Source organism: Macaca nemestrina, chromosome 9 (genome assembly GCF_043159975.1).
Source record: "Macaca nemestrina isolate mMacNem1 chromosome 9, mMacNem.hap1, whole genome shotgun sequence".
In the NCBI taxonomy this organism is placed as follows: Eukaryota; Metazoa; Chordata; class Mammalia; order Primates; family Cercopithecidae; genus Macaca; species Macaca nemestrina.
In genome coordinates, this window is record NC_092133.1 from 113,060,322 (window position 1) to 113,086,688 (window position 26,367).

At 35.9% G+C, this 26,367-nt stretch overlaps 1 protein-coding gene across 27 annotated transcripts in view; it reads left to right on the top strand.

Annotated features, from left to right (window-relative positions):
* Nucleotides 1-26,367, top strand: part of LOC105479944 (zinc finger protein 438) — a 179,878-nt gene that overhangs the window by 124,650 nt on the left and 28,861 nt on the right. For all 27 annotated transcript variants that reach the window (XM_071070271.1, XM_071070262.1, XM_011738302.3 and 24 more), the window contains one exon: nucleotides 23,538-23,605. In XM_071070271.1, the coding sequence (XP_070926372.1) occupies nucleotides 23,569-23,605 (37 nt within the window). In that variant the 5' untranslated portion in view covers nucleotides 23,538-23,568. The remainder of the gene's footprint in view (nucleotides 1-23,537; nucleotides 23,606-26,367) is intronic.

The window sequence follows — 26,367 nt, forward strand, 5'->3', positions numbered from 1 at the left end:
ATAATTTTTATTTAGCATCTTCTTTCACCTTGAATATCTGCAAAATCTTGTAACTCCTTTTTTTAAGGTTTTGTATCATTCAAAGTTAATTCATCAAATATTTTGAAAGACTTCGTCCAAGGTCCTGAAGCTAAGAATGTGACAGACTTGCACCTTGCCCCTGTAGAGTTTTGAGTCTGGTGAGGAAGATAGATGTGAAGTTAATATAGGTGTAGTCAGTGTTGGGAAAGGAGAATTAAATTGTGCAAAGAAAATATAGAATAACAAGACCTTATCTAATCTGAAGAAGGCAGAGAATATTCTTTGAATTTTTTAAAAAATGCATGATGATTTTGAAAATCCATCCTTAACTGAAGATGTTACTGAGTTGAAATTATTTTGTGTTTAGAAAAAGTATTGAATGAGAATTATAAGAAATTACATACAGTGTCTCTCATTGATATAGGCACAATCTACTAAATTGCTACATTGGATGATTGATGGATGGACTTTACACATTTGATTTTGCCAGGAAATTATGTATTGAGTGTAATGGTCACCGTGGAATTCAAATGCAGAAAATATCAAAAGTGAAAAAAAGACTACTTGAAAATCAAAGTATCTCTTCTTCTTAAACAGAAATATATTTTTAAAGTGGAATCTAACTAGGCATTTCCCCCCTTTTAGAACGGTTATTATTTTTAGTATAAAAATAGATGGTTATGTAGTTACATATGTATTATATAAATATATACAATATAGTTATATGTGTATGTATATATGCACACACATACATGTATTATACCCAATTAAAGGTGGAAATGCCACCAAGTCAAGCCCCAAAAGTAACCACTGTTGATAATTTGATGTTTCTCTGTGAGAATACCACTTTTTTTCCTTTAACGGCAAGTGAGATCAGAATATACCTACTGTTCCCCAGCTTGCTTCACTTATGATGATGTTATGGACATCTTTCCCTGGCAGTGTTGATTGAGAACCACCTCTCTCCCAGGTTCTACTTTATTCTTGTTGTTCTTATTGTTAATACTACTATTTTAAGTAAGGTAGAACATTCAAAAGGTTTACAAAAAAATATACAGTAGAAAGTCATTTTTCTTTCCAATTCTTCCTTTTCCAGAGGCTACCACCCTTAACAATTTCTTACCTCTTGAAATCATCCTGTTACAGTTATTTGCCTTTACTTAGACTAAAGTTAACCCCCCAAACTAATCATTCATGAAGAAACTAAATGCTTAGTGAATTTACAGCAGCAACCAATTGATTTTGTAATATTATATTTAATATTGTATTTAAGTGTATTTAAAATTGTATACCAAAATGGTAACAGATTTCCCATTCATTGTATTTCAGTTTTAAGTTTAATGCTGTATGATTGTTGTTAGAGGATACAGTCTGGAGGTCAACAATCTCTGTCACCAGTTTGAAACCTTAAAGTAACTGTTTCAGGAGCAACCCCACAGTGCTCTGTGTGCCCCCAGAGCACTGCCCCATGTCCTCACCCATATCTGCTTGTCTCACTGTCAGTATTGTGAGTACAGACCCAGGTCTTGAAGACCCCAGGAGGAAATGACCTTGCTGCTTTAATCTCAAAGCTAATTTAGGGGTTTACAGCTCATCTCTGTGATGCCATATTTTCACCTGATGATTGTAATCTGGAACTACTGGGTTAACTTGCTTTTTTCAGGTCGACTTTGTTAATGCCAGAGCCTGGGGAGTGGAGGTGCCTGGGTGGTGGTAGATTTAAGGGAGGTCAGAAATCTCCTCTGCCAGGACCACGACTGAGAAGATGTTATTTGTTGAAGCACTTGCTCTATAGCACTAGATCTTTTGTCAGCTGCTAATACTAAGGTAGCCTTATGAACAAGATTGCCTGAAACTCCCTGCCTTTCTGATAAACTCACCAGAGAACATGGGATGATAGTATTGGGGGGAATATAGAAAGAAATTAACCAGATCCAATCTTCAGAGTGGCTGTGTTGATATCCTATGGCCTGAAGAGCCCTAGGCTAGTACTTCCTTTTTATAGGCAGTATTTACTTTTATATAAAATATGTTCCTCAAAAAACTACCCAGATATACAGTGTGTAAAAGTAAAACAAACAAAAAGACATATGCTAAGAAGATATTCCTTTACCACAGAACTAGTAAAACATTATACAATTCAAAAAGAATATGTCATTCTTTTTGACAGATATGTATGTCTAGTATAAATATTGTATACTTTGTAAATATTCTTTAGTTTTATCATTTTTCTTTACAGTTGAGCACATACCTGGCTTAAGTCAAGTATGCTTCCATTAAAAGTTAAAGACTTGCCACATAAAGCACGCTGAGTGATTGCCATTTTTGCCTACTTTTATATTGCTTACAGTACCTATGCTACATATCACTACTATGATCACATTTACTTTTTTTATTGTGGTAAAAAACACATAACCTACAATTTACCTTCTTAACCCTTTTTAATTGCACATTTCAGTAGTGTTAATTACATTCACATTGTTGTGCAGCCAAACTCCAGAATTTTTCATCTTATAAAACTGGAACTGTATACCCATCAAACAACTCCCTATTTCTCCCTGATTTCTTCTCTTCCGGCCTGCCCTCCTCCCCGACCACAACCCCCTAGCCCCCGGAAACCACTATTCTGCTGTCTATCTTTGAATTTGATTACTCTCGATACCTGATATATATGGAATCTTACAATGTCTGCCCTTTTCTGATTGGCTTATTTCATTTAACATAGTCTCCTCAAGGTTAATGCGTATTGTAGCGTGTGTCAGAATTTCTTTTCTTTTTAAAGTTGAATAATATTCCATTGTATGTATATATCACATTTTGTTGATCCATTTGTCTGTCAATGGGCAGTTGAGTTGCTTCACCTCTTGGCTGCTATAAAAAATGCTGCTATGAACATGGATATACATGTATCTCTTTGAGATCTTGCTTTCAGTTATTTTTGATATTCACACAGATGTGGAATTGCTAGACCATATGGTAACTCTATTTTTAATTTTGTGAGGTACTGCTGTACAGTATTCCATAGTTTCTGCACCATTTTACATTTCCAACGGTAAATAAGAGTTTCAATTTCTCCATATCCTCACCAACATTTGTTATTTTCTGGTTTTTTTTTTTTTAAATAGTAGCCATCCTAATGAATGTGAGGTGATATCGCATTGTGGTTTTGATTTGCATTTTTCTAATTAGTGATGTACGTTTTTTTATATGCTTGTTGGCCATTTGTACATCATCTTTAGAGAAATGTCTATACAAATCCTTTGCTCATGTTTAAGTTGGGTTATTTGGGTTTTGTTGAGTCATAGGAATTTGTTGTATGTTCTGAATATTAATTCCTTATCAGATAATTATTTTCAAATATTTTCTTTCATTCTATAAGTTGCCTTTTCACTCTGTTGATTGTATCTGTTGATACACGGAAGTTTTAAATTTTGATATAGTCCAGTTTATCTATTTTTACCTTTGCTGCCTATGTTTTTGGTGTCATCTCAGTCACATTTACTTTTAATCTTTTCATCTCCAAACACCCAAACTAATTTTTCTAAAGTAAGAACAAAATATAATTAAATATTTAAATAATTCTAAAATAACTACTGCAAAGACAAAGATGACTACCTCCTGAAAGTGAACTCTTGGCTAGCACCATCATGCCCTAACTTGAAGTGTTGCTTCATCAGCTAATGTGAAAATGTACACATTTGGAGTACAAAATGCAGTTGGAAGTATGGATCTAGAAATAGATTGTGGGGACATGGGCAAATATAGGAAAACAAAGGAAGAGGAAAGCACCCCTAGTTGTATCCTTTTAATTGGGATCCTTGAGTATCCACAATTAAACTATTTAACAAATCCATGCAAGAAAAAAATGGTCCCCTAGGGCCTTCTGCATTCTGATTTTTCTCATCTTTCCTATGTGGTAATGCCTCATAGTCAGCTAACACCCCTAAACAGAGACCAATTAGAAATTCTTGTTCTAAGGTTAACTTTCAAATTTAGAGAAATAAAGATGCTCTTCAAATATTTAACTTTATCCCAACATAAATTTTAATAAACTATTGCAGTTGACTAGCAGCATGGCCATTTATACCAATTAGTAGTTATAGACTATCAAAGACTATCAGCCATGCACAAAAAGTACTATAAGCATCTTTTCTAACTGCAAGAGTATATGAACCAGTGCTTGAATGGTTTTCTGTGTCTTCTGAGATATTTAAAGAAACTGGAATTTAAGTGATTTTTTTCTTCAAATGCTATTTCTCCTTGTATAATAATGTTGTCATTGTTCCTTTTTTTCTTCCCACTTTTTCTTTCTTTTGTGATTGCTACTTACTCATCTTTCTCTTGATCGTTAATCCTACACAGATGTTGATAGTTCTCCTCCTTGCCTAATTTTTCTTCCCCACCCACCCAGACTCATTATTCACTGTCCTCATCCCTGATCTCTGTCCTCCAGCATTTACAAGGATTAAAATGAACCCGCCAGAGTCTGTGTGGCTATGATTCTGGTTTCAGGACACTAGAGAACACACACATTAAATACTCCCCAGGTGCTGGGTCGGCGGCTTCCTCTCCCGCCTGGTGCTCAGGCCAGGTGTTGGTAAGATGTTAGGAACCTGAACTGGCAGGAAATTATTAAGCTTAGATGTTGCCTCTGGACCGTCTTGTCCTCCAAACACCAAAAGCAGTTTGATTCTTAAAAACGTATTCAGAAAAAGAAGCTACTGAGATATTTTCCCTCTTTATTTTCTTTTGGGTTTAAATAAATAGTAATGGTTATTCTACCCATGTGAAGTTTTTAGTTCTTAAATAAACCTGTATAACACATAAAGCATCTTCTGCAAAGAGAGTCTATGGATGCTTATTAATACATTAAACATTCCATTAAGCTCTAGGTTAATGAGAATTCAAGTTTTTGAGTGGTTACTTTGTTCTAGTCCTTTGATGTACCATTTTGCTGTGTGCAACAGTACAGTATTATTTGAGTAGTTTTATTCATTAACAAAATGTACCAAAATAAATTTAGCTAGGGTCACAGTGTTTAATTTAATAATATTACAATAATAACTACCATAATTAGTTTCAAATTTGCCTTCCTTCCCAGAGGATAAGACTTTTTTAGTTTTGAATGCCTTCTGAAGGTATGATAATGACAGCAAAATTAATGTCATGACCTTTATAGCCTGTTTATGGTTTTTCCATGTTGTACCCTAAAGGATTTAGGGAGCAGTGTACATCTAAAATAAACCACTTCGTATGGACAAGTTAAAAATTGGGTTAATTGGGTTCACATATCCTCAGCTGGTAGCACCTCAGTCAAGACACCATTTCATCGTAGATAAAGAAGCATGATTTTTACACTATAAAATCATTTTAAAACTATACATGTAATGTTTTAAAGAGAAAAACACTTTTAAAGGGCTACTTTTTCAAATATGTAACAATGTTTTCTCTTATTATGTTATCTGGTTTGACTTTTTCAATTAGGAAATCAGTCTGTTTTCATTTTCATAGCAAGAAAATGTTGATACAAACTAATGAGTCATGCTGCATGAACACTAATGCACACTTCCTTTTGGTGATGTTGGGCAGCAGCACTGTCCCTTGCAACGGACTCCTTTTCCCATTTCTAGTTTGTTGGTGGGACTTCCCATAAACAATCACCCTTCTAACTCCTGGAGACAGGAAACTTGGTTTTCATGGTTTATATATTTCAGTAAAATGCAGTGTTTGTATATTCAGCTAAAGTTGAGACAGTTACATAGGCATGTTAGGATCCTTAAATGTTTTGAGTATTTGATTGAAAAATTCCTATGGCAGTTGTTGCAAGTGGTGGTTTTGAGGCACTTTCATGCATTGTTGGATAAATCAGTGCAACTTCTTTGAAGGACAGTTTGGCAAAATCTAGAAAAATGTTAAGTCAACCCAGAAATTTCTTACTGTGATTTCCTGTAGATAGACTTCCACATGTTAGCAAAAATGTGCATACAGGGGTACACACTGTATGTAGCTTTGTAAGAGCAGAAGGCTAAGAACAATCTAATTGTCAACCAGTGGGTTAAAAAATAATGGTTCCATGCAATCAAATACTATGCAGCCTTTAAAAAGAATGAAGATGCTTGTTAAGTGCTGAGATAGCAAACTCTCAAAAATACATTAAGTGAAAAAAGAACAGCATGTATAATCTGCTTCAGTATGGAAATGGGGACAGGGAACAGAGCTTATTTCTGTGTGTTAGTTTCTGTAAACACAAAACCGTTTCTGAAAGGATGCCCAGAAAAGTGCAAATAGCTGTTGCCTCTGAGGAGGGGAATTGGGGGAATAGAATGAGAAGGAGGCTTATTTTTCAATTTATTCTTTTTTTTAGGACTTGAATTTTTTTTTGACCTGGTACTTATATTTTTTAACCAATATACAAACAGAATGTTAAAAAAAAGTTTTTGAAGACAATGTAAGTAAATGCTTAATATATAAATGCAGTAGTCTTCCCTTATTTGTGGTTTCTCTTCTCATTTCAGTTACCTGAGATACAGTACAATAAGACAGAGTTTTGATAGAGAGACCACATTCACATAACCTTTATATGTTGTTATATATGTGTTCACATGCACACATTATATGTTATTATAATGTTGTATTTTATTATTAGTTATTGTCAATTTCTGTGCCTAATTTATAAATTAAACTTCATCATAGGTATGTACATATGGGAAAAAATACAGTATATATAGGGTTTGGTACTGTCCAGAGTTTTAGACATCCACTGGGGATGTTGGAATGTATCCCCCATGGGTAAGAAGGGACTACTCTACATTTTTAAAGCAGAATAAAAATTATACATGCATTGTGATTACAGGTATTACAAAAGCCAAAACAAACAAACAAAAAGCACAGGAAAGAAATTAAGAGACAATACACCAAAATCCTAATAGTATTTATGTTAGAATATTAGAATTGTGGATTTTTTTCTTTGTTGCAAATTCATTAAGGTGATATTTCATTAGTGGAAAATATAAAAAGTACCCAGGTTTCTCTAATTCTAAAATACTATGATATACATGTGCTTTAAATAATATAAATTAGTAAATATATATATAAATTAGTTATCTAAATACTGTCACAGTTATGTCATGTTCATCTTTCAGAAATGTCTTCACGGCATTAGTATACAGTAATAGATGATTTTTGAAAAGTGAAAGCAAAAAGAATTCCAGAATGTTTCCTTCTCACCTGCTGGCTATTTGTCCCTTATTTATGTATTTATTTATTTATTTGAGACGGAATCTTACTCTGTCGCCCAAGCTAGAGTGCAGTGGCTTGATCTCAGCTCACTGCAAGCTTCGCCTCCCGGGGTTCACACCATTCTCCTCCCTCAGCCTCCCACTAAGTAGCTGGGACTACAGGCACCGTCCACCACACCTGGCTAAGTTTTTTGTATTTTTAGTAGAGACAGGGTTTCACCGTGTTAGCCAGGATGGTCTCAATCTCCTAACCTTGTGATCCGCCCGCCTCAGCCTCCCAAAGTGCTGGGATTACAGGCTTGAGCCACCGCGCCCGACCTGTTTGTCCCATTTTTTTTTTCGTATTTGTTCATTTCCTTTAGCTTTTTCTATGTTGGAAATAATTATTTTATAATAATGTAAGTGTCAGAAGCCATTAGGGGCATGGAATCAAAAAAGTTTGGGTGATACTGAAAAGGCAAATCTGTGATTAGAGTACTTCAGGAAAAAAATGAAAGTTTGAATTATTTTTAATGAAGAAGAAAAATTATCGATCATTTATTAAGCAGCAATTTCCACACCCACAAGAACACAAGAAAATATAAAACATAGATTAAGTTGTGGAGCAGAGAAGCAGAATCGAGTTTTAAAAAATTGAATAGTCGTTATAATGCTAATTGATGGAATTTTCATTTAAGACAAAAACTGTAAAGAAGAAAAAAAGCTACTGATGTCAACAGACCTGAGAGAAAAATGGGTGGAACCAGAAATGTGCATCAGTTAGAATGGAATAAAGGCGAGAGGTGGAAATAGTTTGTTTCCAGTGCACAGATTGGTCTATGTGGATGAAACCAGAACTCACGAGGTGTTTTGCGCAGCAAATAAGACTTAAGAGAGAAAAAGAATGTGGGGAATTCCAAATGATCTTAAAATTGTATGAACTTTCTGTAAACCTGCTTAGTTTAAATGATTTTGTCACTGCATATAGACAAGAGAAGAGCAAAAACGGTGGAAATGTGATCATTTCAAAAGCAGTGAATTAAATCCAACCTGATTGAAGCACTGCCAGCCAGACTGATTGCGGAAAACAAAATAATGAACAATTTCACAGTACATGTCTATATTATGGAAGTGTAAATGACAGCCTCTTTATTTTATGGTTTTTATTTTTCTGCTAAGTATCAGTTATTAGCAAATAATGCAATTCTCTTTTGAAAAGCGTTCATCTTTGTTGTGATGGTAACTTCACTGGCCTGAATGCCTTCTGAACATTCTGTTAGCATTGGAAATCCAGGCTAGAAATTCCAAGCATGTTCTGCTTGATGTAGAAAGAATCACATCTTTTTCTTATATCTGTATCCTAGGCATTTGAACAAATAAGAAAACAGAGGATAGGCCTGTTTGTTAAAATTTACCGCAAACGTGGGTCTTTCTAGACTTAACTAAAATGCACTATGGCAGCATTGGCACTGTATTGCATTTACAGATAATATCAGAAATCAGTGTTTCCTAGGACTTGTTGTCTTCAGATAATGAAACTTAATATTGATACATCTGAAAGGCCCCCAAACCTGATGTTACATAAATTCAAGAGACTGAGACAATTTTTACTTTTACATAAAATAAATGTCTTAAATTATTTTAAGAGTGCTACAGTCCTTCTAAAAACACAACCAAGCAGTCTATAGAAATCAAATAAACTTATACTTAATTATCTGTCACTTTTAGTTATGGAAAAGTATATTAATGGCAGAATTAATAAGACATTGCTTCAAATTTTAAAAATCACAGATGGAACACATTTTTAATACTGGGAGGTAAAGTTAAGGAATTTTTCCAAAAAGAGCAAAAATTAATAAATAGAAAACAAAACATAGTAAAGTGGAGACAAGCATAACCAGCCAGGGAAGCTCAACATTTCAATCATAGGAATTCAAGGAGGAAAAAAAGAGAGCAGAGCAAAGTAAATGAGGAAATCTTAGAAAAATAATTGGCGAAAATATCCCAGGAATTGAATTTCACAAATTTTCTGATTAAGAGGCCCCACAAACACCTGGCAAGTTTAAGAAAATAGACTGAGACACTTTACTGTGAATTTTATAAATATTGTTTCCACAATAAAAGCAAATTATATACAAAGGACTACTCATAGTGGCTTTGGATTTCTTCACACTGACATTGGAAACCAGAATACAGTGGAACATTGCCTTTAATTTTCAACCTGGAATTGTGTACTCACAAAAATTATCAGACATTTTTATTGATGAGAGAAAAAGTAAATCTTCATCCTCCATTGTGGGACATCAGTTGATAATGCCTAAAATTGAACAATCAAGAAGTGAAATGATAAGCATGTTATTAACGATAATGGAAGTATAAATGCTGGGAGAATCAACTCTAAGAATTGAGAGTGCATGTCTCTGAGGAAGAGGACATGATGACTGCATTTTCAAAATAATAAGATGTATAGAAATGTTTATTCGACTTGAATTTTTTAGATAACAAAGTAGAAATAGAAAGATTATTCTAGTTGCATCAGAGAGAATAGATTGGACCAGAGGCAGGAAGACAATTTAGGAGGCTATTGTAATACAGGGAACAAGCAGTGAGGACCTGACCTAAGGCAGTAAGGGTGCCCATAGAGCAGAGACAATGGCTTTGGAAAACAGAGGAGGAGAACATTTGGAGGCAGGAGCTGCCTTGAGTTTGGAGGTAGCCTTTGAGAGATACGTAGGAAGGAGAGAACATTTCACCCTGGAACCTGGGAACTAAAAATATAAATTTGCAGTTGTAGTTAGACCCAGATGAGTTGGAAGAAAATGAATAGAAAACCTATGAAGGAAAAATAAGGATCTAGGCTAGAACGTATTTTCCTAATAGATTTTTATCAAGGCAGAAAAATGCCATCTTAAACATTCTTAACCTACCGAGTTCAGTCATACGTGCAGCACATGTTAAGGAACACGTGTGCCTGTATGTGCATGTGTTTATAGAAGTCAGTGCTTAGATCATGCAATTGGAAATAATGTATTTTGTACTTCTAAGTATATTCTAGTACTTTTTTTTTTGGGAAATGCCAAAGATAATAAACATTTGTTTTATTTTGAAAGAATTCTGGAGAACTTTATTAACATGTAATATAGTACGCTGGTTTTTGAGTAATTTTTTTACCAAGTATTTTCAGCATGTAGTATCCAGTTTAATCCTTTCTTCAGCAAAAAGAGTTAAGTATTTTATCTCTTACTTTCTATGAAGCAGAAACTGAAATGGAAAAAAAGATTAAATGATTTGTCCAAGATCATACAGTAAGAAGTTTCAGTTAGAAATGTACATCTCCCCACTCAGTTCCCCAGGTTTTTAACTCGTTGTATACCTGAGATTGGGCAGGAACATGATCCTGAAAATTAAGGGTGAGTATAGTTCAGTGACTGACATTCAGAAATATGTGTTGATGCCGGACACAGTGGCTCACCCCGCAAATCCGATCACTTCGGGGGGCCAAGGTGGACAGATCATTTCAGGAGTTCAAGACCAGCCTGGCCAACGTGGTGAAACCCCGTCTCTACTAAAAACAAACACTAGCCGCATGTGGTGGCACATGCCTGTAATCCCAGCTACTGGGGAGGCTGAGACAGGAGAATCACTTGAACTCGGGAGGTGGAGGTTGCAGTGAGCCAAGATCGTGCAACTGTACTCCATCCAGGGTGACAGAGTGAGACTCAGGAGGGGAGGGAAGTGGGGAGAGGGGGAAGGGAAGGGAGGGTAGATTGTTTTTAAATCAAAGTCATTAGCAGCATGCAGCCATTTAGGGAAGGAAGATGATTGCCAAACATTGATACATTGTATTAATGCAAATATCAATATAAGCATTAAGAATTTACTACATGGATTAAAATTTATTTTGTAGATTAAGTTTTAGCTCCTCTAAAGCTTTAGTAACATTTTGAGAATTTTGTTATTTGTTTCTGAAATAGGACAGATTGAGATAAGAATAAGCATTGCAGTTGAGCCAATGAAGAATACTGTTATTACAATTGAGCAAATGATGAGTACTATTATTAGTCAGGATTTATGTACTATAAGCTTCTATTAGATATTATTGTATATATGTGTGTGCATGTTAGATGCTGACAAGGTTGCAAAGAAAAGGAAATGCTTATATGCTGTTAGTGGGAGTGTAAATTAGTTAAGTCACTGTGGAAAGCAGTGTGGTGATTCCTCAAAGACCTAAAAAATAGAACTACCATTTGACCCAGCAATCCCATCACAGGGTATACACCCAAAGGAATATAAATCGTTCTACTGCAAAAACATTTGCAGACATATGTTCATTACAGCACTGTTCACAATAGCAAAGACATGGAATCAACCTAAAATGCCCATCAGTGGTAGACTGGATAAAGAAAATGTGGTAGATATACACCATGGAATACTACACAGCTGTAAAAAAAGACTGAGATTACGCCCTTTACAAGAACATGGATGGAGCTGGAGGCCATCATCCTTAGCAGACTAATGCAGGAACAGCAAACCAAATACTGCATGTTCTCACTTACAAGTGGGAGCTATGATGAGAACCCGTGGACACAAAGAAGGGAACAACAGACCCTGGAGCCTACTTGAGGGTAGAGGGTGGAGGGTGAAAAGGTGGGAGGGTGGGAGGAGGGAGAGTAGCAGAAAAAATAACTATTGGGTATTAAGTTTAGTACCTGGGTAACAAAATAATTTGTACAGCAGACCCCCCCCCATGACATGAGTTTACCTATATATCAAACCCACCATGTACTCCTGAACCTAAAAGCTCAATGTGTGTATGTTTGTGTGTGTGTATGTATATAATATTATATAACTAAAGTGGGCCTGAAGGTATTTGGGTTCTCTTGCTCTTGAGAAACATAAATTCCAATCATTGCTTAGAAGAGGTATTTTTTTTAAATAAATGAAATATAGTACAACCACTATGGAGAACAAGCAATTGCTTCTAAAGTTAAGTGGTCCATGCTTAATAGACTTAATAATTCCACTCCTAGGTTTTTACCCAAGAGATATTAAAACCTTTATCTATACAAAAACTTGGACACACACATTTATATTTATATTAATTCATGATAACCAAAAACTGGCAACAACTCAAATGCCCATCAGTTAATGGATTAAAAAATTGTGTTATATGCATATAATGGAATATGATTCAGCAACAGAAAGGAATCATCTACTGACACACATAATAAGTGAATATTTACTGTTTGATGTATATGAAATGACAGGAAATTCTAGGACAAGCAAAACTAATTTATAGTGACAGAAAGCATCAGTGGTTTTCTGGGGCCATGGGTGAGGGATGGAAATGTATTACAGAAGGGCACAAGGGGACTTTTTGAGATGATATATATTTTCAATAGGGTGATTGTTTTAAAATGTACTTGGGTTTGTTTTAGTCGGGTATGGTAAAGTGACAGGAGACAACTGCCTTTGAAAGAGGAGTTTAGGCCGGGCGTGGTGGCTCACGCCTGTAATCCCAGCACTTTGGGAGGCTGAGGTGGCGGATCATGAGGTCAGGAGTTCAAGACCAGCCTGGCCAACATGGTGAAACCCCATCTCTACTAAAAATACAAAAAATTAGCTGGGCATGGTGGCTGGCACCTGTAATCCCAGCTACTCAGGAGGGTGAGGCAGGAGAATCGCTTGAACCTGGGAGCCGGAGGAGGACTCTGGGCTGGAGTACAGTGAGCCAAGATCTCACCACTGCACTCCAGCCTGGGCGACAGTGTGAGACTCCATCTCAAAAAAAAAAAAAAAGAAGAGTTTATTACTTACAGTCCCTTAGAGGAGGGGACACACCATACCATTCAATGCCACTGGGAGAAGCGCCTGCATCAGTCAGGAGGCAGAAGGAGCCAGGGGAAAGCATGGCCCAGAGCCTTTGTTGTAGTTTCCCCAGGAAAGACAATGTAGGACATGAAAAGCTGTTTAACATTGGCTAGCTTGAATAATTTCAGTGGTCCCGGGCCTATAAGGTAGTCCATATCACTCCAGTGAGTTCGGCTGGAGAAATATTGGCTTGGTGTGTTAGTTAGATAAAGGAGGTGATTGAGGATATGGGCTTTGGATTGGTTGGTTTGCATATGAAAGACATGCTCACAAGGGAATCATGTGCAATATATAGGAATTAGCCCTGGAAGGGACAGTATATTCCCCTCTAGCAAGTCCTCGAAGAAGTCACATCATCATAAAATATTACAACAAGCCATGACTGATACAGTGATCACTGTAAAGGTGTATACATTTGTCAAAGCTCATCTTAAAGTGGGGTGCATTTTGTTGAATGTAAATTATCCTTCAACAATGTTACTTTAAAAGTAAAAAAACAAAAAAGTTAATGAAATGGACCAACAGTCCCTGATGTACCTTAGTTTAACTCAAGATTTTTCAACTTTATAATGGTGCGAAAGCCATGTGCATTCTGTAGTAACTGTACTTTGACTAGCCATACGACCATTCTGTTTATCACTTTTAGTACAGTATTCAATAAATTACATGAGATATTCAACACTTTATTATAAAATAGGCTTTGTGTTAGGTGATTTTGCCTGTCGGCTAATTTAAGTATTCTGAGCATGTTTAAGGTAGGCTAAGTTACAACATTTGGTAGGTTAGATGTATTCAACACATTTTTGAATTATGCTATTTTCAAGACTTAGGATGGGTTTATCAGGATGTAGCCCCATCATAAGTTGAAGGGACATCTGTAAATGGGTACATGAAATTACTTAAAACAAGCCAGGAAAATTCATCCTCAAGTGCATTAAAAATTTTCAAACAACACCTAAGTATATAAAGGCAAAGAGCAGCATTGAATACTTGAGAATTACAAGTTCATCCAGGCAGTTCCTATTTTCGTTCCATGTGTCCTGATCATTTTCATGTTATGGCAAAAGAAAAAGTTGGCATTTTCAGTTATGTGGTGTCTGAGTTTATACAACATTTTGGAGTTATTTCCTGCCATATTCCTAAGGAATACTAATATGTATTTATTTTGATAGCTAACAATAAAAGGCTTCACTCAGCTTCTTCAAGTTTTTCAGTGATGAAGTTGTGTAACATCCAGTCCATAGCTGAGTATCAGTAATCGTGAGAAAGTTCTTTCTTATATCCAGTTGAAATTTGCCTCCTAGTAACTTTGTCTTCCTCACCGGTCCTAGTCCTGTTCACTAGAGTTATGTAGAATTCCTCTAATCCTGCTTCCAAAATAACAGTTCTTCAGATATTTGAAGATGGCTAGCATCTCCCCCTGAATTTTTTTATTTCCCAGGTTTGTTCCTTTCCCAGCTTTTAAAACTCATTTTTCCTTATTACTTTGTCCTGGCCATTCTTTGTTTTACTGACTTTCCTTTATTTTTAATAGTTGCACAGAGACATTCTACATTGATTTCCATCAGAACACACTTGTATATATGTACATGTATGCATGGGAAAGGGATGAGGGGCAGAGAGGGAGAAGCTGCACTCAGGAGAGCATGAAGAGGGTATATATGGAAATGAGACATACCTTGGGAATGAATTCTGGCCCATCTGAGTGACCTTGAGCAAGTTTCTTAATTTTCTTTGAGCACCTCAGTTTCTGAACTTGATGATAACAGTGCAGATCCTCGTATGAGGATGAGGTGTTTGTGAATTACCTAGTGATAGGTCTAGTACACAGTAGCATTTGTTGCAGAAGAGCTACAGTATAGAATACAATCTAGGTGAAGCTGTCATCTATGGCTTTGCTGACTCTGGTTCTAGCCTGAAACTAAGATCTTGTGTGACTATCAACATGTTAGACTTTAAAATCAAGAGGCACAGAATAACAGTAGAATCAAAACTAGAAGATGGCCTGTCAAAAGAGCAGCTGCCCAATCAAGGTAGGTTAGTAACATTATCTTAATATATAAAGAAAAGCCTGTTAAGAATTGCCAGCTCTGAGACATTAAAAGACTCATTACCTTTTTTATATTTCCATGTTTTAAGTTATCCTGGCCAGATTTATTATGTTATGGCATTTATCTGAATGATAGTATGTCAGTGTGATGATATATGACATGTTTATTCCCTAGGAAATAGTTTCCTAGAAATAATCATCTACATTGACATCTACATCGCAACTCTGTGCCTGGTGGCCACATACACATGCAAGAGCATGCACTTATACACGTACTCACAACATGGGTTAAAGTTAATCAGCATGTTGAGCATGAAGCAAATTATTTTCTTTTATTCTCTTACATTTCTTTATCTACATTTATTTTTAGGAACCTTAGCAAAGCAGCATAACAGAGACAAAGCAGTGTCTGCCTTAGGTTTCTTCAACAAGGAATAAATGGAAAAATTTTCATTTATAACACCATCAAGCTGTCACTTTGTCAAGTAACCAATTCACCTAATTTTCATTTTTAAACAACTGTGTTTAAATATGGCTTATTAACTAAAACGAAAATTATGTAACAGTGATTTATAAAGCACATTGTATTAGATCTTGCTATAATTGATTGTATTCGCTGTTTGCGTTCTTTTATTCCTTTCTGATAGATTTTTCTATTTAATATACTTTTCAGCAATTTAAGTAAGAAAAGTCAGGTTATAATTTTCAGAGGTTTTTCCTTATAAACTATGAAGGATGCAGTGGCTGTTAGTGCTATATTATGATTCCTTGAGTAAAAATGCACACTTACCCAAGGAATCATAGTATAAGATTTATTAAATACTGTTAGATTTTATGTAACTATTTAATGCATATTTTCCACCAGCGTATTTATCTTATTATCCAGTCAAATCAGAGGATGCAATATTTTGTAACTATCCAAACGTTTTTTAACAGGTGTTAGGTATATTTATTACATAATTTATTCGTGTTTAATAATTATAATAGAATTAAATGCAGCAGTGCTTTATGTCACAGCAAAAGACAATACAATTTCATTTGAGTGGGTGTCCTACATGAAAAACCAAGATATTAGGAATACAATTAAAATTATTTTGATGGCACTCCTTTTCTAACATAGTATTTCAAAACAATGAAAATTAAAACCTTTTTCTAATTGCAAAAGCAGTATTTATTCATTGGGGAAACTATGTAGTATCACTTTATATGCATAAAAGGGAAGATTATGTAGCACTTTAATGCCCCACTGAGAGATACATACTTTTATTATTGGGTAATTTTTCTCTTGAGTTATGAAAAAATAACTGAACCATACTGCTCTGTAACCAACCCTTTTTTTGGAATGAAAACAGGGTCTCAGTCTGTCACTTAGGCTGCAGTGAGTGCAGTAGCACAGTCAGGGCTCGCTGCAGCCTTAACCTCCGGTCGTCAAGGGATCCTCCCACCTCAGCTTCCTGAGTATCTGGACTATGGATACGCACCACCACACGTGGCCAGTTTTTGTATTTTTTGTAGAGATGGGTTTCACTGTGTTGCTAAGGCTGGTCTCAAACTCTGGGCTCAGGCGATGCTCCCACCTCTGATTCCCAAAGTGTTGGGATTATAGGTGTGAACCACAGCGCATCGCTATAACCAGCCCTTTTATACAAAAACATGTCATAAGCATTTTTTATATTTTTAAATATTTTAAGAAACATTTTTAAAAATAGCTTTATTATAAAAATATACCCTAATTCTAAGTTTTGCATTTTTTGTATATTTTAAACAGCACCCTTAACATTTCTTTAAAGGTAATGAGGATGATGATAATGATGATGGCTTTACACATTACAATGATAATTTTTTGAGCAAAATTCCTACATGAGGAAGGAAGGAAGGTCTGGGCCAAAAGGAATGCAGAATTGTAAGGCTCAGGATGCACATTGCCAGAGAGTTTGTACCAACTATAATACAGGAAGTAAATGAGCATACCCCTTTCCTCAGACTTCTCCAAAAGTTTGTATTATTTTTCTGCCAATTTAGAGGCAAAAAAGTAGTATTATTTTAGAAATTTGCAATTCTTTGATTTTTAGTAAGTCTTAACATTCTTTCTGATGATTACTTGTTAAATGTTGTCTTTTATAAATTTTTTAAGTCCTTACTCATTTTTATAGTGGAGCATTATCTCATTGTTATTTCTTTTATATTAGACAGGAATACAAGAACCATGTCTACTATATCTTTTCCAGAGTGCATAGTAACACTACAAACAACATCTGTTAAATGAATGTCTGTATGTCTATTAGAATTTTTAAATTTTTTCTCAATATTTACCTTTTAATTTTTAACAGCTATATTAAGATATGATTGGCATACAGTCAATTGCATATATTTAAAGTACAGTGAGATAAATTTTGACATACGTATACACCCTTGGAACTTAATCATAATCAAGATAATGAATATATTCTTCACCTCAGTGGATGGGTGTATGCTTGTAGAGTCTCTCCCCCAACCTTCTCTGTCTCCCCTGTCCCCAGGCAACCATTGATCTTGCTTTCTGCCACTATAGTTTACAGTCTCTAAAATCTTATGCAAGTAGAATCATAGAGTATTGCTCTTTAATGTCTGTCTTCTTTCATATAGCATCATGTTTTTGGAGATTCATTTCTGTTGTGATGTAGATCAACAGTTCATTTAAAATGCTGAGTAATGTTCCATTGTATGTTTATATATTCCATCTGTTGGTGAACATTTGGGTTGTTTCTGGCTTGGAACTACTACAAATATAGCTGCTGTGAACATTCCTTGTACAAGTTTTTGTGTAGACATATGCTTTCGTTTCTCTTGGGGTGGTAGGAAGGGATTAGCTGGATCCTAAGGCAGGTGTATCTTTTCTTAATAACCAGTGATGTTGAACATCTTTTCTTTTTTTTTTTTTTTTTTTTTCTGTTTTTGAGACGGAGTCTCTCTCTGTCGCCCAGGCTGGAGTGCAGTGGCCGGATCTCAGCTCACTGCAAGCTCCGCCTCCCGGGTTTACGCCATTCTCCTGCCTCAGCCTCCCGAGTAGCTGGGACTACAGGCGCCCGCCGCCACGCCCGGCTAGTTTTTTGTATTTTTTAGTAGAGACGGGGTTTCACCGGGTTAGCCAGAATGGTCTCGATCTCCCGACCTCGTGATCCGCCCGTCTCGGCCTCCCAAAGTGCTGGGATTACAGGCTTGAGCCACCGCGCCCGGCCTAACATCTTTTCATGTTCTTATTTGCAAGCCATGTATCTTTTTTGGAGAAGTGTATGTTCACCTCTTTAGCCCATTACAAATTGGGAGATGTGTTTTCTTATTTAGTTTTGAGAGTTTTATATACAATTTCTTTATCAGATTATTTTCAAATAGTTTCTCCCATTTATGGCTTGTCTTTTCATTCTCTTATTGGTATCTTTTGAAGAGCAGAAGTTTGCAATTTTGATGAAGTTTAGCACATTAGTTTGTTATTTTATGGATTATGTTTCAGATGCCATGTCTAAGATACCTATGCCTGACTAAAGGGCACGGTATTTTCTTTTAGAAGTTTTGTGTTTTACATTTGGGTATATGATGCATTTCAAATTTTGTATATGGTGTGAGGTATGGCTCAAAGTTCTTTTTTTGTTTTTCGCATATAGAGAAAGCATCATCATTTGATGAAGAGACTATTCATGTTCCACAGCTTTCCCTTTGGACTTTCATGAAAATACATATCTGTGTGGATTTATTTATGGACTCTCTATTCTGTTGCATTGATCTATATGTCTCTTTCTTGAAACTAAAGTAGCATCAGTCCAATTTGTTTCTTCTTTTTTAAGGAAGTTTTGATTATTCTGAGCTCTTTCTATTTTCATGTGAATTTTAAAAATTGGTTAATTTCTACAAAAAGTCTACTGGGATTTTGATGAGGATTATATTGAATCTATATATCTATTTGAAGAAAATTGTCATTTTAACAACATTGAGTCTTCCAACCTTTGAATGTGGTATATCTCTTCATTTGTTTAGATCTTTTAAAATTTTTATGAGTGTTTTTTAGTTTTCAGTGTATAGGTCTTTTGCATACTTTGCCAGTCTTATCCTTAATTATTTCATTTTTATGCTGTTATAAATGGTGTCTCAATTTCTGATTTTTTGTCTCAATTGCTGATTATTTCTAGGATACAAAAATATAATTTATTTTTGCATATTGATCTTGTATTATATAACCTTGCTAAACTCAGTTATTAGTTAGAAGGGCTTTGTTTGTAGATTCTATTGAATTTTCTAATTAGACAATCATGTCATCTGCAAATAAAGACCATTTTAAGTCTTGCTTCACAATCTGAATACATTTTATTTATTTTTGTTTTATTGCACTGGCTAGAACTTCCAATACAGGGTTGAATAGAAGTGGTGAGAATAGATATCCTTCTCTTGTTTGTGAACTTAGAGGGAAAGCATTTAGTCTTTCATTATTTAGCATGATTTTAGCTTTAGTTTCTCATATTAATAGATGTGTTTCACCATAGTGAGGAGTTCCTTTCTAAATTTATAAAGGATTTATTTTTATCAGTAATGGATGTTGGATTTTATCACATGCAATTTTTGTATCTGTTTAAATAATCGTGTAGTTTTCTTTTTTAACATAATAAGATGGTAAATTACATTTATTTTGAATGTTAAACCAATTGTGTATTCCTGGATAACTCTACTTGATCACGGTGTATTCTCATATTGTTGGATTTGATTTGCTAGAAGTTTGTTTATTACTTTTGCATATGTGCTTATGAGGGATATTGGGCCATAGGAATCTTTTCTCGTAATAGTTTTGTCTGGTTTTGATATCTAGATAATGCTGACTTTTTAGATAGTAACATTTCCTCCTTTTCAATTTTCTGGAAGGATTTTCAGTAGAAGTCACTAGAGAAGACATCAGGGCCTGGAGTTCTAAGAATTCTAGATTACAGTTGTTCTTATTGTTTATTGTCTTCAGACTTGCACTGTTTTTGTTTTTGTTTGTTTTCTTTTTCTTTTTTCTTTCTTTCTTTTTTTTTTTTTTTTTTTTTTTTTTGCCCAGGCTGGAGTGCAATGGCACGATCTCGGCTAACTGCAGCCTCCGCCTCCTGAGTTCAAGTGATTCTCCTGCCTCAGCCTCCCGAGTAACTGGAATTACAGGCATGCACCACCATGCCCAGCTAATTTTTGTATTTTTAGTAGAGACGGGGGTTTCTCCATGTTGGTCAGGCTGGTCTCACCCGACCTGAGGTGCTGTGCCACCTCGGTCTCCCAAAGTGCTGGGATTACAGGCATGAGCCTCCGCGCCTGGCCAGACTTGCATCATTTTATTAATAGTAAAAAATCTGTTGTTACCCATATCATTGTTCCTTTATATGCAATGTGTCTTTTTCTCTGGGTGCCTTTGAAAACTTTTTTTTTCACTAGTTTTGAGCAGTTTGGCAATGATATACCTTAGTATGGTTTCATGTTTCTTGTGAATCGGTGTTTTGAGATGTTTGGATCTGTGTGTTCACAGCTTCATCAAATCTGGAAAATGTTCTGCCATTCTTTCTTAAAAATAATTTTTTTGCCCTTCCATCTCTCCCCTCTTCAAATACTGGCATATTAATCTTCTTAAAGTTGGCCTGCAGCTCACTGATGCTCTCGATTCTGATTTTTGTTTTTTGTTTTTTTAATTTTACTGTCTTCTCCATTCTGTGTAGTCTCGATAGCTGTGTCTTCAGATTTGCTAATATTTTCTTCTGACATGTCTAATGTACCATTAATTTCATGCAGTATATTTTTCATCTTATACATTATAGTTTTTATCTCTAGAAATTTTATGTGAATTTTTTCATATCTTTTCTACCTGTACTTAACATTTTGAGCGTATGAAATACAGTTATACACTTAATGTCCTTGTCTGCTAATTCTCATATGTATCAGTCCTGGTCAGTTTTGATTGTTTTCTAAATTATGGATCATATTTTTCTGCATTTCTGCATGCGTGATGATTTTCATTAAATGTCAGTCATTAAGAATTTTACTTTATTTGGTGGTAGATATTTTTGTATTTCTATAAATATTTTGTGATTTGTTCTGGCACATAGTTAAAATAATTTGAAACAGTTTGATTTTTTCATGTCTTGATTTAAGATTTATATGAAACCAGAGAAATACACAGTCTAGAATTAAGTATTCCCCCCTACTAAGGCAAGACCCTTCTGTGAACTCTACCCATTCCTTTGTGAATTGTGAGTTTTTTCACCCTAGCTAATGGCAACAGGCAATATTCCTGTTCTTCTGTGACTGTAGTGTACCTTGAACCTTTCCCTGGTCTTGGGGTGTTTCCTCACTTGCCTGTGTTGATCATTACAAAGGTAAATAACCCAGCAAGGACCCTCTCTGTTGTGCTCTGTGTGTAGCCCTCTTTTCCAGTATTCTGGAAATCTCTGCAAGGATCTTTCCTCACATAGAGCTCATCACAGTTGTTGCCATAGGGCTCATTGCAATTGTTTCCTGGCTCTCAGGGATCAGTTTTTCTTGACATGATGATGCAGGATTTTTCTTGACCCCTTTGTCAGGTTTGCAATAGGGATGCCCTATTTACTCAGCCCACCACACTCAACCCCTTGCAGGTGGGAGGGAGCTCGTGAGCAAATGAGAGCAGGATCAGGCTGGTTGCTTTGGGTGCTGGCAGGAGCACGCTCCATGCACACCTTGCGGCGGTGCCCAGGTGGGAGTGCCTGTGATCCCCGAAATCCCAAAGGGCATGCTGCAGTGCTCTCTTAGCTTAGTTTTGCCATTTGTGGACCGCAGTGTGTTACCAGCTCAGTGGGCCCCTTGTCTTGTCAGGTGGGGCGTCTATACTCCGCCAGCAAGGACTAGTGTGACAGCCTTTTTGGGTACCTACATCCAGTGGGTCCCAAGCTCTTGTGTGGTGTCCAAGAAGAATGATGTCGTGCCAACACTTGAAGGATGGTGGAGGCAGATAATTTTATTTAGCGATGGATGGCTCTCAGCGGAGAGAGGAGCTGGAAAGGACGGGACGGTCAGGTAGTCTTCCCTGAAGTCAAACCGTCTCTCCAAAATTAAGCTGTCTCTTCTCTGAAGTGCAGCCGTCCCCCTGAAGTCAAGTTGCTTCTCTTCAGTCAAGCTGCTTCTCTCCTCTACTGACTGAGTCCAGGGTCTTTATAGGCACAGAATGGGGGGCAGGGCAAGCCATGGGTAGTTTTGGAAAAGGCAACATTCGATTGGTGAAAAGACATTATTCAGAAAGAACCAATCAGGAGAGAACAGGCAAACAGGGATAGAAGTTCTCACCTTGGGTCGCAGGTTTCGGGCTACTTTGTCTTGAAGGTGCCGTTTCACGGGGGACCCGCCCCTGTCTGCCTAGAATTTCTCTGCCTCCTGCTTTTACCACTGATGTTCACTGTTTTGAAAACATTGTTTCATATATTCTGTCTGTGTTTTGGTTGTTTCAGGCAGAAGCATGAATCTGGTCTCTGTTACTCCATCTTGGCTAGAAGTAGTAATCATGCCTTTTAATTTTGTCCACTTTTCTTACTTTAAAAATATTTAAAATTTTAAACCAAAAAATTCATCAGTCTTTACCTTAATGGGCTCTGTACTTGGTGTCATGCTTAGAAACTCTTTTTTGTTTAAGAACTTATAAAAAAATTACTTCTATTTTTCAAAGATTTGAGTTGCCTTATTCAGATATTTTATTAATATGGAATACTACATTACTCACAATTTGGAAAATAGCTAAAATGTGGGGAATGGGGGGAGAACACCTGTAATTCCATCACCAAACACACTGTAAATTTATATATTGACATATTTTCTTCCGTGTGTTTTCCTGTGCCTTTATTTTTTGTATATTTGTAATGCTGGTGTCTGTCATTTAGCATGTTCATCCAGTGCATCGCATCATTAACCTTTTTTATGTTGCTACGTAATCTTCACAGTTGCATTTTAATGACTGAGTTATATTTCATCAAATGATTATATTGCAATTATAGTACCTTTAAACTGTTAAGCATTTTAGCTATTTGTTCTTAAAGTATATGAATCAATTATCAGAGGGTACATTTTCAGAGAATCCTAACTTTGCCTACTTACACATGACCCCATGAGAGCAGAAATGTGAGTAAGGCCCCTGATGTGTCGTTGCATCTATCTCCAAGCCCATTCTAGTACATCCAATAAAATCCTGTTTGTAGAAAAATGAGAAGAAATAAAAACATCAATTCTTAATAACTCAATGCATTTTTTATTACTCGTGTAGTTATAAAACAAACTTTAAAAAACAGCTTAGAATTTCTATATTTAGTATGCATTAACATGCTCTCTCAATTACTTTCTAATACTTATTTGTGCTTGCTTATTTTTAGGAAAGATACTATTCAAGTCCAGTACATCATAATGCAGAATTCTTTAGCAGTACCACCAAAAGATGAAGGTAAGATAAACTGCTGAGGAAAATGGTGATGTGTCTGTTATAGTTTTAATTTAATACATTGAATATCATTGACCTCTAATCATAAGGTAACTTATTTCTTAGAATTAAAAACAAAAATTATAATTATATATGAAAACTCATTTCTTTTGGTAAATAATTTGAGTGTATATGGATTCCTGAGGTTTAAGGACCTGTCTCCTTTTCTAGGCTGTAGCTCCTTGAGAGCAGGGCCATCTCATTCCACCCAAAACTCACAGAGCCCTGCTTATTCACTGGCAGTTAACTGGCACTAACAGATATCAATGAAATTAAAAAGTATTGGCTTTATTGAAGCAAAATAACACAAGTATTTTAGTGAGTAGAAGAATATATGCATACATATTCATACACACATCTGTAGACATACACTTAGAGGATATAGAATTTATGTATACATTTCTTTGACCTGTTTCCCCTGATAATCCATTTTAAAAGAAATAGAAAAACTCTTTTACTCTATACAATGTATAAAAAATAAAATAATGATTTTTTAACAGGCACTTCTGGACCTTCCAGAAGAACCTGGACCTCCAGATGGAGGTAGAGTCCTTTCTTAATCAAGAGTATTTAAATTATCCTCACCATAAAGGATACACTCTAACCCCAGGGAGAAATCCCAGTCTTTCCCTGCCCTATCTAGTTTCTTCCACACGGAAGAGAAGTTCTGATGTGTGTGAGAAAAAAGACATATCTTTAATGAGGCAAAATTAGGCTGTCTTAGTGGAACATGTAGCTTTTAGTAAAAGGAGGGAACTTGTTATGAAGGGCCCTTAAATAGAGCAGACACTCTGATCTCTGTCAGTGAGAAGGGTAGTATCATAACTCTTGAGCGCATGGAATCTGGATTTGAAACTCAGTCCTACCACTTAATTGTTAAACCTTAGGTATATCACTTGACCTCAGCTTCCACATCTGTAAATCTATAAAATGAAGATAATAAGTCCCACTCTATAGGATATGTGGAGACTAAAGGAAATAGCATATGTAAATCACCCAGCATATTGTTGTTTGTGTAGTAGGCACTGATATGATGATAAAACTACCGTTCTTAATGACTATTATTAATATCTGGGACCTCCTCATCTTTGAGACTGGTCAGTGAGATGGCCATGAGGCTGCCTCTTGCTTGGGAATGCCTAATGACCTTGGAAGGCCAAACATGCTCCAAGGAGACCCATGAGGAGTAAGCAGGAAGCAGACCGCTTGGTTTGATTGTTATCCAGGAATTTATCCCAAGGGAGAGTGAGAGTCCCTGAGACTCACACAAAATCCAGCCGGGAACACTAGGGCAAGGAAGGAGATGGGAAACCCCAACTAGAAATCAAGAGCATGTGTTTTCCTTGAGTGTTCTTTGGTATATATTCTCTGGAAGATTTGTGGAGCCCTAGGTAGCTGATCAAGGGTTTGATATTTGGTGTCCAAGCTGATATTACCTTCTTTTATCCAAGTAAGCGAGGAGAGGCTTAGCAGTAAAAATAATGGAACAAGTATCAGGAAAGCTGGACTCCATTCCAGACCTGCCTCCAAACAGCTGTGGAACCCCAGGCAAAGTTATTTTGCCACTGAGCCTCAGTTTTCTCATTTAAAAATCGAGAATGACTAAGTGTTCCTTTCAGGCTCTAAAAAGGTGAGTCTATATGAGTAAACAACGAGCCACTTGGCTCTGGCTGATACAGAGGGAGAAAGCACTCACACCTCTTGGCTGCTTTGATTCTCATCACAGTTTGTTTTGTTCTGATGTCTACCTCCCTGGGCTATAACATAAGCTTGGATACCTCCATTGACCAGAAAGTAAGACCCCTTTGCCCTACCCAGAGCTCAAGTGAACCTCCTCACCAATCTTTTCTGGGACTAAAGATGCTTAAGCCCAATCCTGGAATTTGACAGAGGAGATGTAATAGCCTTAGAAAACCTAAATCATGTGCCTCCAGTGTGATATCATTCTGCCTACAACTTTACATCCTTTATTTTATTTAATCTTCACAATAAGTTAGACGTAAACCTTATTTTACAAGTTCAAGATTAGGTATTTTTTGCCAAGACCACCAACAAGTAAGTGACTGATCCAAGATTTGAACCCAGATCTATCAAAAAATTTATAAAGAATATTTATATAAATTATAGAGAACATATATTTATAAAGAATACTTATAAAGAATATTTAATTCATAAAGAATATTTCTATAAGAATTTAGAATAATTTATAATTTAAAATTTATAAAGAATATTTCTAATAATTTTTTATCATCTCCTTTTTCTTCTCTGATCAAAAATACTATGCTTAATTACACATATGAATGCTTAAAGCCATTTTAAATCAAAGTGAGCAGAAATTATAACTTAAATTATGGGAAATTACATCTATAAGGAAAAATTAGGTATATGAATATGTGTAACGCCTAAGAATTGCCCAGTTATTCATTAATTTATTCATTCATTCAAATGCTTTCTGTATGTCTTAGGTTAATATTAATATGTTTTAACAAAAGCATCACATTTATTATGATTCTGTTTATGATCAAATATAATTTATGGCTAGGTGTAGCAGCTCCCACCTATAATCCCAGCACTTTGGGAGGCCGAGTTGGGAGGATAACTTGAGGCCAGGAGTTTGAGACCAGCCTGGGCAACATAGTAAGACTCCATCTCTACAAAAAAAATTTCAAAATTAGCTGGGCATGATGGCTCATGCCTATAGTCCCAGGTACTTGGAAGGCTGAGCT